Source organism: Lathyrus oleraceus, chromosome 5 (genome assembly GCF_024323335.1).
Source record: "Lathyrus oleraceus cultivar Zhongwan6 chromosome 5, CAAS_Psat_ZW6_1.0, whole genome shotgun sequence".
Lineage (NCBI taxonomy): Eukaryota > Viridiplantae > Streptophyta > Magnoliopsida > Fabales > Fabaceae > Lathyrus > Lathyrus oleraceus.
The window spans coordinates 417,449,493-417,464,739 of NC_066583.1; the positions used below are offsets into that span (position 1 = coordinate 417,449,493).

General features: G+C 34.7%; 1 protein-coding gene and 1 long non-coding RNA gene across 2 annotated transcripts; both read right to left on the minus strand.

The window, feature by feature from the left end:
- Window positions 1-7,987: 7,987 nt before the first annotated feature.
- On the minus strand, window positions 7,988-8,672 carry LOC127081103 (uncharacterized). Its single transcript, XM_051021389.1, has 2 exons — window positions 8,199-8,672; window positions 7,988-7,993 (listed from the first exon to the last, which is right to left on the minus strand). The coding sequence occupies exons 1-2, from the start codon at window positions 8,670-8,672 to the stop codon at window positions 7,988-7,990; spliced, it is 480 nt and encodes a 159-aa protein (XP_050877346.1).
- A 1,935-nt stretch (window positions 8,673-10,607) lies between these two features.
- On the minus strand, window positions 10,608-14,563 carry LOC127085176 (uncharacterized). The gene is made up of 4 exons (XR_007788981.1): window positions 14,098-14,563; window positions 13,926-14,014; window positions 12,878-13,816; window positions 10,608-11,076 (listed from the first exon to the last, which is right to left on the minus strand). It is a non-coding gene; the product is annotated as an uncharacterized LOC127085176 (long non-coding RNA).
- Between the last annotated feature and the right edge of the window lie 684 nt (window positions 14,564-15,247).

The window sequence follows — 15,247 nt, forward strand, 5'->3', positions numbered from 1 at the left end:
TCAGGTTCTTTAGTTATTATTTAATGCTTTGTTTTATTATTTATTTATATTATCTGCCTGGGATGAGTCTGTTTATGCATGATAAGTATTTTAGTTTGTTTAGCATGTCTGGCTAATTCGCTTAGATATCGGTATGTAAAGTAAGCGGAATAAGGGATCAGGACTAAGTCGGTTTAACTAAATTTAAAATTAAAATCACTCTTTTTACGGTCTCAATTTACAGGTTTAATAACAAAGGTTTTTACGAAAGTAAAAGACATAAAGAAGTTAAAATCAATAGAGCGAGAGTTTGAGGTTTTAACTGGACAGTGTAAATTAGACATTAATTCTAGATCAGGGCGAGAGCAAGTTTTAGAGTTAATTAAATTCCGATCTTTTCCAAAAAGTATTTTTAAAGATTGAATGTGAGGACGAGAGTTAAGCATTCGAATTTAATTATATAACCTAAGTCAACAGAGCGAGAGTTTGAGATAAGGGTGTTTAAACGGTCAGTGTTTTCTTGAAAAGAGTTTCTATGGATTGTATTGCTTTCAAAAAATGGTTTTTGACTTAATTATAAGTGACAACTACATTAACATAAAATCATGGTTTATTCAACAGAGCGAGAGTTTGAGATAAAACTTTTAATCAATAAAGTCAACTGAAAAGATTTATTTTAAAACCAGGAGACCGACAAAGGATTCATTCCCTAATTACGACGAACTACATACCGATATCCGCTTTATTAATATTTAATCTAGATCTCAGTTTAGTTTTTAGCTTTTTCCCAAACAATCAAACATTATCCACCTTAGCTTTACGAAGTAACCTTAGATAACGGTATATCGATTCATAAGTCCCTGTGGGATCGATATCTTTTAAAACTACGCGATAGAACTATGCACTTGCAGTTTGTACCCCATTCTCGACTCACGAAGTCGAGCGATCAATAAACAGGAACCCCAGAGTCATGGATTCATCTGACTGTTTGCCGCTTACGACAACCATGACGGTCGGCAACTCCATCAAATGAGTCTATTCTGGGTGAGATCTTCGTATCGACCCTCGCAAGAAAATCTTCTTCGGGACCCGCACTACGTGACCATCGGCACTGGGTTCTAGACAAGGGTCTCAGAGTCATGGATTTCCTTGACTGTTTGCCGCTTACGAAAAAAGCATGTCGATCGATAACTCCATCAAGAAAATATACTCTGAGTGAGATCTTCGTATCGACCCTTGCGAGAAAAGCTTCTCGGGGACCCGTACTACATGACCATCAATCTTAGTTGGCCAAAGCTTCAATGTTCTACAAAGGCCCTTAGAGTTATGGATCCTAATGGAAACATTGATTGCTTACGTCAAAAGCTTGGCGGTTGTCAATATCCTAAACAGAATCTACTCCAAGCGAGGTTCTCGTATCGACCCTTATGATAAAAGCTTCTCGGTGGCCCATACTACTCAACCTCTCCTATCTCAAGTTTTCCCTCTAGACTCAGATAGAAAGCCTTTCTCACAAGGTTTCTTGCAATTAAAGTAGCATCCATTCAATACTACAGAACCATGGAACCACATAACAGATATCCAATGACAATTTAAAGCAAAAGGCAATAAATAAGGCAAGTAATGCAAAATGATAAACACCAAAACATGCGAAGAAGGAAACCTATACTAGGCTTGACTTTCCTAGGGGAGAGTCCCCAACAGAGTTGCCAACTGTCGCTGCGCGAAAATCACAGAGTCACCATCGGTTTTTATTTATTCCAAAGGAAACGGAAAATATCGAGAAAACCCCAAAAGAATGGCCATCGCAACCACGAACAACTTCAGAAGGCGGTTATGCAAAGGGAAGTATTAGCACCCCTCACATCCATGGTACTCCATGGGAACCATCTAGGATGTCTACGCCTGAATGAATATCGTTATCTTAATGTTTACTTGCTAAAGGTTTACGGAATGGAGATGGATTTTTAATTAGTGTGCTCGCCAAGGATTTGGATCCTCGTGCCTACGTATGCTCACTTGTTGAAGTGAGAAGTCAGAGCCCCGTAGTTCGTGGTTCAAAATGTTTGTTTGTTTTGTTGATTTTATACCTTGAAAAGGGTTTTCGAAATGATGCCCTAAGGATCAAACAAAAGGTTTGATGAGTTGACATTGATTTTATGTTTTGAAAAGAGATCGTTCTTGATTTCAGATTACACTAAAGACTATGGGTAAAGGTGAGTATCTCGAACTACCAAGCCAACCGTCTTGTGTTCAAAGTACTCAGAACGAGTGTAGGAAAACTCCATTCTCATCCCTTCTCTACCACTTAAGGCTCCTGGCATACAATCCTAATCGTATCTTATTATGTTTTGAATTTGAGTTGAGAAAGTACTGTTTCACGTTGGATCAAGGGTTTGTTTATTGTTTTTGAAATAATGACGATCCTATGTTCTAAGGTTAGCTAACAAGCAATAACAAGACAAAGGAAAACGAGTAAAAAGTACATCAAAGTGGGGAGAGGGATACATGAAAAATACAAGGGATTTGTGCAAGAAATAAAGGGTCAATTGTAAGGTAGTCCAAGAGAAAGCCTTGTGTGCGCATTGTGTCATAAGCTAACAATTATATAATGGAATTACAAAGCAATATCTCCCTAAGGTAGCACTATGAATTAACCATTCTTACAATAAAAGATTACAAGTTCTCGGAAACTCAAATTTGCATAGGTCAATCACGTAAGTCCAAGTCCAAGTGCAAGGGTACTAAAAGAGTCCTCTAAGTCTCCAAGCTTAGATCATACACAAAGTCCATAGTCCTCCATGATATGCTAAGGTCATACACAAAGTCCGTAGTCCATATGTCCATAATTCCATGCTTAGGTCTTAATGAAGATGAATAAAGTCTTTTTATGTCTTTTCCACTTGTATCATGTTCTTGTTCATTGAATGAATATCAAGATGAGGGTGAAGAATAACAATGATGAATGAGTATTATGATACAAAGTAAAGAAAATAAATGGCAAGAACTTAAATGTTAGAAGTTAGGTGCATAATGTAAATGTTAGAAGTTAGAATGCGAAAATGTAAATGTTAGGAGTTAGATGTTAGAAATTAGTAGTTAGGATTAATCGAAATTGAAAGAATATAAGAGAATTGAAATAATATCAAATATCAACATTAATATTCTAAAGAATCAAATAACTAGAATTAGCATTCTAAAATCATATCAAATCCTAAAATTAAATCTAAAAATCATTATCTAAAAATATATCAAAAAACAATATCTAAAAATTATAAACTATATTCTTGAATTAACTAAACTAATCCTAAAACATATCTAAACTATCCTAATATTAATCTAATTAGTAACTAAACTAAATATAACAAACAAAGAAAGTAATGGATCAAACAAAAACGAAATGGATCTTGGGAGCATGGAAATGAATGTTAAGCCTAGTCTCAGGGGGAAATTTTACTTCATAGCCCTACATTTAGACTCATATCCCAACAATTTTTTGAAAATACCAATTTTACCCTTAACTGGTTTTAACCAATTAACCATTTTATTTTTACCATTCAGTTGATACTTCCGAAAATTACACATTCCACCCTCGTACCGGAACTCCTGGAAAAAGACTTCCGGTATGTATTTTTTTCAAACCGGAAGACTAAATCAAAGACATCCGAAACACTGCAAACAGTAAATCGGAAGACTTATTGAAAGAGTTCCGGTTCTTTAATAAATAAAAAAACAATCCGAAACACTTATTGAAAGAGTTCTGGTTAACAAAATGACACATACCAGAACTCTTTGTTGAAGTCTTCCGGTATTATTTTTGTGTATTCCGAAACTCTTCTTTGAAGACTTCCTATTTTTTTTTTTGGACTTTTTTTTGACATTTTTTTTATTATGCAGGCAGGAATGGAAAATCTTCCTCAAATATGTGTAGATACTTCTGATGCGTTTTTAACGACTGAAAGATTTGGTACACGAGAAGAGGTGATCAGATGGATTAAAGAGGTTGTAATCGATAATAAAGTAACTGTTATTATCACTCGTTCAGATACTGAAACAGACAAGAGAGGGAGAAGTAACAGATTAATATTTGGTTGTGATAAAGGTGGGAAACACAAGGATACTTATAGTGGAACCTAAAGTGCCTCCAAGAAATGTGGATGCCCATTTAAAATCAGGTCGACTCCGGTGAAAGATGGGTCTGGTTGGAAGATGGATGTAAAATGTGGGTTCCATAATCATGGTTTACCTGATAGATTAGAAGGTCATTCCTTTGTTGGTAGGTTGACCACAAATGAGAAGCAACATGTCGCTGATTTGACAAAGAGACATGTACCACCTAGACACATATTGCTTTCCTTGCAAAACTGAGATCCAGAGAATGTCACTCGGATTACGCAAGTATACAAGCATAAGAGTGTGATACAAAAAGAGACAAGAGGTCCTAGAAGTGAGATACAACATTTGTTTAAGCTTATTGAGGATGCATGTTATGTGTATTGGAGTAGAAAAAAGGATGACTCGAAAGTTGTGAGAGATATATGTTGGGTCCATCCTGATTCAGTTAAGTTGTTGAATGTTTTTCCTATTGTGTTAGTTATGGATAACACCTACAAGACAAACAAATATAGACAACCTTTGTTTGAAATTGTTGGCATGACATCAACCGAGTTGACTTTTGCTGTTGCATTTGCGTATATGGAGTCTGAGCAGACAAAGAATTTTTGCTGGGTATTGGAGAAACTAAAAGAATTGTTTGTGAAGAAAGATTTGTGTCCACAAGTGATTTTGACAAATAGAGATCTTGCTTTTCCCAGGTCGATTAATTTTCTATGTAGATTTCACATTAACAAAAACGTTGGTGCAAAATGCAAACAACATATGGTGAATGACCTGCAAAAGACGATAAACACATTATGTATGGAAGTTGTTTGGGCTAGTGATGAGGTTGAGTATGGGCAACGACTGCATCAACTTGAGCAAGCATGTGTTGATTATAGTGGATTTATTAATTATGTGAAAGACACATGGTTGACTCTATATAGACATAGATTTGTTGGAGCATGGATTAATCGAGTGCTACATTTGGGTAACACGACGACTAATCACTACGTGTTATAATTTTTTCTATGTATTTTTTTCTATGTGATATTTTTAATATTTTCAATATGTTATTTTTATATGTGATATTTTTTCTATGTATTTTTTTCTGTGTTATTTTCAATATTTTTAGGGTTGAATCTGGTCATTGGAAGTTAAAGCAGATGTTAGGAAACAATATAGGTGACGTGGTCAAATGTTGGGAAGCTATGAATAACAACTTGAGGTTAGAACTGGGCAACATTAGAGCTTCTTTTCAAAAAAGTTTTTACGAAGTTGAGCACGCGCAAAAAAGTCTATTTTATGGTAATTTGCATGGTTCAGTGTCTCAAATTGCTTTGAGACGTATTGATGAAGAGTTATTGAGAGTTGATTATGTTGGAACTAACAGGAAAATATGTGGTTGTACGCTTAGAACATTGATCAGTCACCATTTACATTGAGTTTTCATTACTGATCCGACTCGAAACAGAGGCATTTGACACACTGTGCAAGCATTTATGGTACATTTCGAGTTAGTTTTACTTCCGTCATTTTATTTAAGCATTTTTAATCTTTGTTATGTTTTACTTTTTATTTTCGTGATTTTATGCGTGGGATAGCTGTATTTTTGTCCAACAGATCCAGGTAGAAGAACCAAAGAATTCAGAACGAGACAATGCGAGATTCCGACAAGCAAAGGAGCAGAAAACCCCGGTACAGGAGGCCTGACACGGCCACCCGTGTCACCTGACATGGGCCATGTCAGGCAAGGGAAGACATGTGAAGAAAAACAGTAGCCTGACACGGCCACCCGTGTCAGTTGACACGGACCGTGCCAGGCAGCATCCTCAACCGTGTCACCCCCTGCCAGGGGCGTGTCAGCCAGCCCGTGTCAGCCCAAGCCCAAAAATCCAGTTTTTCTCGGGCTTTTTGTTCGTCGGGCTTTTTATAGATATCTGTTGACCTGTCCAACTGCTGTTGGGAATTTTCACTATAAAAGAAGGTCTTCGGCCAAAGAAAAAATGGCCTTGGAATACGACAAAACATAGTATTGTGAAACAATCAAGTATTACAGAGATCAAGGCATTCAGAGAGCTGAAGATATTCATGAGCGGGAGCGATTGAAGATCAAAGTCATCCAATTACTTTAATGCGTAATTTTTATCTTGAATTTGTTTTAAACAATATGAGTAGCTAAACCCCCCAATGCTAGGGGGTGCCCCTGATTTAGAATTGTAATGAATTTGAGTTTACATTTGCATTTATAATATTGTTTTTACGGTAACCTTTTGATGTGTTTATTGCTTTCTCTTTCGGACTAATTGAGATTGATTTGTGGTTATCAATTAGGTTGGACCGCCATTGATAAGGTTTTCATAAGGTTACTCTACAGTAGATATCACCTAGGACTAGGGATACCCTGTATGAACCAGAGTATTCTTGATATTATACAGCTTAACTTCACCCTAATTGGCTATGGACATAGGAGTTAGGGTAGATTGATTAAAGGTTTTCTCACCAAGGACTTGGGAGAAAATACCCTTGAGAACTGGTAGTAATTGATATTTGTTGATGCAATAGTGACTCAGAGTTGTTACAGGGATAAATCATACACCTTCCCTGGCATTGTTCTTTTTTCTCTATAAACCCTTATTTTCATCCTTCTTTACCTTTACTTTTATTGTCACACTTAAAAACCAAATTAATATTTTTTGTTTAGTTGAATGATAATTTAAACTTAATATTAACTTGCAGTCCTTGAGATCGACATTCGGGGAATTTCCCCATTATTACTATAAAAGGCAAAATAGTACACTTGCTATTTTCCCGATCAAACATATTATGGGTTACCTTGTGCTTGTGAGTTAGGAAGATACACACTAGGTGGTATACCGATACCCATAGATGTTGTTCATGTTCATTGGAGGAAACTAACTATGGAAGTTGAGTTAGAGGTAGGTGCAGATGATGGATCAGAGGTGGATGTGACTTATGCAATATATGAATTGTGGAAACGGTTTAGGTCATTAGATGTTACTAGGGAAAAGGGCATTAGAGAGTAGGGTATGTGAACTTGCATACCCCACAATGACTCCATTGTGTCCACCACTCGAGAAATTAAAAACCAAAGGAGGAGTGAAGAAGAAAGGGAAAAACCAGCAAAATATGATGTTTATAGGGACCATTCGTATCATGAGTATGTTGATAAGGCATCTCAATCATCACAAAGGAAATCTCAACCATTACAGACTTCGAAGAAGTTAAAATTATCAAAGAAGCAACCACAATCACAGAAACATTTCACTCTTCAATTTCCTAATCATATTAGGTCATACATTGAAGATGTAGTTAATGTTGAATAAGATGGTAATTGCCGATTTAGAGTCATTGCATCATTGCATGGATATGGTGAGGATGGTTGGTCAATGGTTCACAAAGACTTGGGGTTGGAAATGATAGACAAGGATATGTCAACTTTGTATGATAAGTTATTTTGTAATCGGTTGTCAGAAGTGAGAGAATCTTTGATGATAGAATCCTTTGGTTTACAGCCACCAGAAAAATGGTTGACTCTACCAGATATGGGTTACTTGATAGCGAATCGCTATAATGTTGTACTTGTCTGTTTAGGCAATCCGTGCATGACTTTCTTTCCTATGACAAGTTCACATTCACCAAATGTCTCCATTTATTGCATTGGTTTTGTTAACCAAAATCATTGGGTTCAGGTACGTATTTGATTTTATATGACTTAATGTTTTAATTATTTCACTTTATTAAATATATTATTTTAATTATTGTCATCAGGTTAACATGAAAGAGGGGTTTCCGTTGCCACCAGTCACATTAGATTGGAAGAAGTTTCGTTGTCAAGCAGCAACATCTTGGATGTTAGGATTTGCAAGACGTCTACAACATTGGCAATTACTTACGCCTATATTAGCATGAATATGTAATCAAAACATGAATATGTAATCAAAACATGAATATTATATTATGCATATTATATTCAGTTCTGAAACTTAATACATAAATCAATGTGAACGAGAAATATGCAAAGCTTCAAATAAATCAGCAAACTGTGGATCTTCCTCTTCGGCATTAACCTGTCTCATATAACGATGAATCAATGTAGATACACGAGCCCAATAAGGATCAGATAGTCCCGCGTCATAAACAGGAACTGGTACCTCTCTTGGTTCGTCACGATGGGGAGGGGCCAAACGTGGATGCGAAACACAATAATACCACTCCAGATAACCATCTTCTATATCAGATGAAATGGTGGCCATGGTAGTTGGATGGGTCACAACAATAACACTCTGATGGTAACCAATCCAATCAACATCAATATCAGTCGCCATCATCCAATCAAGAGGTGTGGATGGAACATACTGCTTGTACCCGAACTGGCATAAACATCTGTCAGGCAAGTATGGAACAACTGTGTCACCCCACTTCAAACACCCCCTGTACAGACATAACTCATCAAACTGACGCCATCCTCCATGATCCTCAAATGGACGGCATATGACGTCGGCAGGTGTCCACTCATCCAAAATATGTCGTAAATCATCCACCTTCAGGACTCCTTGCCTATAGGACCATCTCATCGCTCGAGGAAGACCACAATTATCAGCTGGTTTCCAATTCTTTCCTCATTTTCCAACAGTTGGAAAGTACTCGTGAGTCCAACACTGTTACAAAATAAAAACATAATAAACAAAATAAATTAAGTTAACATAATTTATAAAATGAATCAAACACTTAATAAACAAGATTAAATGATATACCTGTAGGAGAGTAGGATATCCACCGAGCTGTTTGCAACTGAACATGGACGCATCTCCAAGATATCTGTATAGGGTAACCAGTGCCGTGAGTGTTGGATTTTGGTCATGTTAGGCATTATTTGGATTGGTGTTTCTGTTTTGCAGATTCTTTAAAGTTTGACAAAGACTTGGTGACTGGTTTTGTGCTTGGACCTATGTGAATGACAAGGAATTGTGGAATTGGACTCATAGAATACATGGAAGCTGTTTTGTTTTGGACCTTGTTATTGTAATGTATTTGAAACATTATAACATTATGTAGAATATTAGGACTTTGTAATGTAACTTTGGAGTTAAAAATGAAAATGGTTGTGTACTGTAATGGTTCTTTTGGAAACAAAGGTTATAATTTTAAAGTTGACAAACACATGAAATTGGTGTTGAACTTATGACAAAATAACAATGGTTAAGTGTGGAAATGTATAAGAAAGTGAATTGGAATGTTAAAATGGTCATTTGAGGTTTTGATGAAATAGCATGTTGGAATCGAATCCAAGGATTGAATTGAAAAACAATTTGATGACTTAAATGTAACCATTAAATTTGAATAGAAATTGGGATTTGTTGAAAAGGTGTAACATGCATTTGAGTAAATTGAAAGTGGATTGAATCTCGTAAAGTGATGTCGTATGTTGCTAAGGATGGTTGCGTATGGCATTATACTACTGTTCGAAATTGGTTTAAAAAAGGTCTTATAACAAAATGGTTCAACATGCAAACATGAACAAAATTTGAAGACGAATTTGGATTAAAATAGATCATGGATTCAAATGAAATTGACTTAGGTGATTGGTGGACAATAAGAACAAGGTCATGATGACTGAGGGATGAAATCATGGTAATTTGACTTTGGTTAACTGATGTACAAAAATGATGAAATGAACTTCTCTGATTAAAACTGCATGTTCAAAATGGAACCATGCATTGATTGGAACCAATGTACTAAATGAATGAATGAATGATAGTGAACCTAGTGATCATACCATGACCTGACCAAAATGAATCAATGAAATTTGGATCAATGAAGATCAATGGAATCAATGGATGAAGTGACTTAGATCAAATGAGACCAATGATAATATGCAATGGAATATGAATGAAAGCATGCTTGGAACCAATCAAAACAAGCCATGTACTAGGGTTTAGTAGTCAAAGTTCAAATCCAAGCAATCAACATAAGCAAAGCACCAGTGTCATGAACCACAACTAGGGTTTCCACCCCTCCTCAAAGTAATCCATAAGGTTTACCAATCTCAAGATCAATGATTAGGTTTTCAACTCGAACATAAAGCTCCACAAGCAAAATCTCAAACTAAAGGCCTATTATTAGGATTTAAAAGTCAAGTCAGATATTCACAAAGTCAAACACAAGGCCCTATAGAAGCACATTCAAGAATTAAGGTTGAGATGTCCAGATGGATGTCATGATATAGACTTCAAGAGTCAAGGTCCCAAAGAATCAAGCAATTAGGGTTTCAACCCACATGATGAGTAATACCGCAATCCTCAAGCAAAAACCTAATCTTATCAACCATAAACCATGAATCTAAGATGCTTGTTAGCAAGTGTTAACCATGAATGGATACACATGAATGAGGCATGAATGAGTATTCAAGTCATAGGTCAGATAAAAATCAAAAGGGAGGGCATATTTTGGGGTATGACACACAAATAACGAATTCAATAATTTGCTATTGAAAGTAAATGAGAGAGATATATAAATAGAGAGAGTGAGAGAACACAAGGATTTGTTTAGGCAATTCACCAATCGGTCTCGTTATGACTACTTCCGCCCCCAATTCCAAATGGAATTGAGATAATCAATCTTACTTTTTGAAAAATTGTTTACAAGAGAAAAGTAGCAATCCAACCCTACAAACCCTATGTTTGATACTGATCCTAACTTGTTCTCTTCCCTTGATCCGAGCTTGATCAAGTCACCCAACTGTCGTACCCCAAAATTTGCCCAATTAATAAACGAGAGTTCCGACTAACCATAAGCTGACTGAGGTAGCCAACTAATAAACGAGAGTTCCGACTAACCATAAGCTGACTGAGGTAGTTTAGCCCAATTACAACTCAAATTCAACCCTGCAAGTTCATCTAAATCATCAAACTAGTCAGCCAATCAATATACGTATCTCCAAGTATTTATGCCTCCCAAAGTTCCAATAGAAGAACACCCCTACAAATGCAACACCAGTTCGCATTTAATTTTCAATAAATAAAAAAAAACTAATTAATCAAACTAATTTAACAACTAACATTCTGTTTAAAAACTTTCACTATCAACCAATCTTTTTCCATTTCAGTGTAAGTAAGATGTAAATGACAGTAAGTTGAAATTCAAACTAAATCCAAATTCACTCTAAATTCATTTTGGCTCTCTAACTAACTTTTCATTTGCATTTGTAACTAACTATTAAATTTGGGGTGAGTTTCATTTGGATCTCTCACTACAAGAAAAACTCCCCCCTGCCACATGATTATCACGTGGCAAAGGTGAAAATCACTTCACTAGTCAAAAATAGCGACGTGTTGATTCACGTCGCTGGAACGCGTGTGGCAACTTTTTGTGACGTGATAAACACGTCGCTAATTTGCCAAAGGCAAATCACGTCGCAACATTGTGAATTAACTTGCTTCTGCGCTTAAACTTTGCCACGTGATATTCATGACACAACTTTGCCACATGAATATCACGTCACAACATTTGAAAATGGATGGTATGTTGCCACATGAAAATCACGTGGCAAATTACCCACGTGATTTACACTTCACAACTTAAAAACAAAATTAAAATAAAAGATAAAATATATTGTTATTATTAAATTATATTATTAATAAAAGATAAAATAATTAATAAATAATAAAATATAGAATAATTAATAATTAAGTGAAATATTATTAAATTATATTACGTACAATTTAAAAAAAATATATTATACTATTAATAAATATATAATATAACTATTATATACTTTATTGTTTAAACTAAACATATATTTATAAAACATATACCCTAATATGTGTTATTTAAAAAAAAAACATTTTAGACATACATATTATTCATACTAATTTTTTTTATAAACATATTTTTAATATAAAAATATATATGAAATTAATGTTTTGTTTTTTTATACATTATTTTAAACATAATATTAATAATACAACTTCTATTTATTTAGTTATCTAAATAATATATATACACACTTATCAATTTTTACTCAAAACACTAATCTATTATATTTTTTAAACTAACCATATTATCTAAATAATAATACAACTTCTATTTTTAGACATGATTCATATTACTTTTTCTAATAAATAAAATATTTCGTTTTTTTTTATAAATATTATTCTGTTTTAATATTTTGTTTAAAAAAATTATATATTATATTTCTAAAAAATATAATGTGCACATATATAAAGGCATTAAATAGTTTCTAAACAAAGTAATATCAAAGTTTTAATATTTCCAAGCTTGACATGATTTTCTTTTGAAATTTATAATTTCTCTAGAAATAATTAAAAATGATTTTATAAATAGGGTATTAATAGAGAGGATAGTATTGGTATTAATAGTATATTATATAAAATCTATTTCTAAACTATAAAAATTTAATACATAAAATATTCTGTTTTTTTTGTATAATACATTAAATATATAATACATTAAATATTCTGTTTTTTTAAAACTATTATATATTATATTTCTAAACAAATTCTAAACAAATTCTGTTTTAATAATACATTAGGGTATATGTTTTATAAACAAATTCTAAACAAATTCTAAATATATAATACATTAAATTTCTAAACAAATTCTATTTTAATACATAATGTGCACAAAAACAAAATCCAGTCCAAACAAATTCGATTTTAATACATAATAAGCACAACACATAATCCAGTCCAAACTCAATACATTTAACTAATCTGAAAATAATTAAAAAAAAAATTAAATTTCACAATTTTGAATATACCTGGATGAAGACTTTGAATCTGTTTGCTCCAAATTCTTGAATGAATAATTCACTCTTAGCTATTTCTTAAAAAAAAATACAATAATTAAAATAAAATTCATATATATTAAACAGAAATGGGTTTAAGTTGAAATAATAAAAGTATTTACCTTTAAATTTCCAATTTCAAAATGGATCTGAAGCTTGAAGGAGAGAAATGGGTTGAAGGAACTTGAAGGGAAAATGGGTCTGGTGGAAGCTTGAAGAGGAAACGAAGAAGAATGAAACGGTGAAGGGAAGAGGGAGAGAAGAGGGAAGTTAAAGGAAAGGTTCCCACGTGGTAAACACGTCGCTATTTGCGACGTGATTTACACGCCACAAAACATTCAACGGTCATCTATAACGTCTCTCTGAACCCAGTACCCACATGCTTGTCACGTCGCTATTTGCGACGTGATTGTCATTTCGGAAATTAAATTACACCACATGTACCCACGTGATCAGAACGTCACTAGTTGCGACGTGAATTACATTTCACAAAACATTATTTGAATTTTAAATTTAAAATAGCGACGTGATCTGCATGTCACTACCAAATTTTAATTATTTTCATTTCCCCCTAACCTGAAAAGTTGTCATTCCATTTTTTTATTATATTTTACCTTTAGCCACGTGAAATTCACGTCGTAATTGACATTTTTTGCCACGTGCCTTTCACGTCACTAAATCACGTGGCTGCACAAAGTTATTCTTGTAGTGTCTAACTGAATTGGGAAAGGGAAGCTTATAAATAGTACTTACCTATTTCTATAACTAATTTCTATGGAGGCTGCAATTGATTTTATCCAAACTCTACAACTGAGTTGCACCATTCTGCAATCACAAGTCTTCATTCAACAATCATAATTTTCGTTCTGCAACCGACTTTCATGCTGCAAACTGAACTTCAATCTTCTGCATCTAAGGAAACTCCATTGCACCAAATATTGCATTCAGCATCATCAACAATGATACAACAAAGAAGAGAGTGGAAGAGATCACAGAAACGAAATTGAGAAGGGAGGCATACCAATTTGCAACCAAGGCTTCGCGACAGAATCGAAACAAGAATTGGAGAGGAAGCAACACACGAACACAACGCGAATCATAATCTTCATTCTACAACGTAACAACACTCTCAATCCCTCATAATAGCCATAACAATAAAGACAGTAGCGGAGAGAAAGAAGAAAATTCAATACTTGTTTACGATCCGGTTAGCTTTCTCAATTCGTTTTATTTCTTTTGTCTATACGCAAGGCTCAGTCCAATAGCGGTCTGGCTGCAATCGCATTTCCAAACTTCGTGCGTGCAAAGACGAGTCGATTCAGATGATGGTCGCTCGACGCGATTGGACGTTCCAAGATTGCTTTCCTGCAACCGCGAATCCGTTCCAGTGACTGTTGTGGAGGCGAAGTGAGAAGATGACGTTGATGCGAAGTGGTGAACGCAATGCGAAGATGCGCCATCATGGTGTTGGTACCGAGGTCACAACGAAAGATGATGAGAAATGCGATGCTCCACGAGCCATTTAGAATCCAAGCGACGCTGTTCATGAAACGATGGTGTTGATCCGACTCCAGGATTCAAGAACACGATTCCAGAATTGAAGAATCGCATCGCCGTTCAGCTTTTCCATATAAGTGATTCCCTTTCGAATGTTTCGGATTTTTCTTGGCAAGCGATTCTTTCTTCCTTTCAACTTGATAATGCGTTTGGTTTGGAGTCCTGTAGATTCAGGTTGGGCCTAAGGCCCAAACGAAGGTTCTCTTGAAAACCACCCTTTCCATATCCATACACCCCCTCCTGGGACCAGCACGATGGACCTATTGTATTGAGCCCATTCAAAAGTTTTTGTCCAAGTCTCGTTTATTTTAGGCTTAGGTCCCAAACGAGTTCTCATATTTACACCTCCGTCGCTTCCTGCACCCCCTTGCATTGGCAATAGCAAATGGGCCTCTGCTTTGAGGCCCATATCCGGATTCTGTTTCAAACCCCTCACTTCAATTCCAGTTCTGGCCTTTTTGAGTTATTTTTTGTTAATTTCAATTAATTATGTGGATTAGATTATAATTAGTATTAATTTATTTGATTAGCTTTAACTTTAGGGCCTAATTCAGATTGTTTTGACCAATTAGATTTTAATTATGATTAGTCTTGGTTGTTAATTAGGTTAACTAAAACCTTTATTTTAGGATAAAGAGGAATTTAAGTCTTAGTAAAATTTTAGGATTTTATTTAGTGTGAAATTTTAATTGGGCTATATTAGGATTTTAGAATTTCTATCAAGGTTAATTAGAAAGTTTTGTCCTGATTGGATTTGAAGACTTTAAAACTTTAGAATTTTATTTA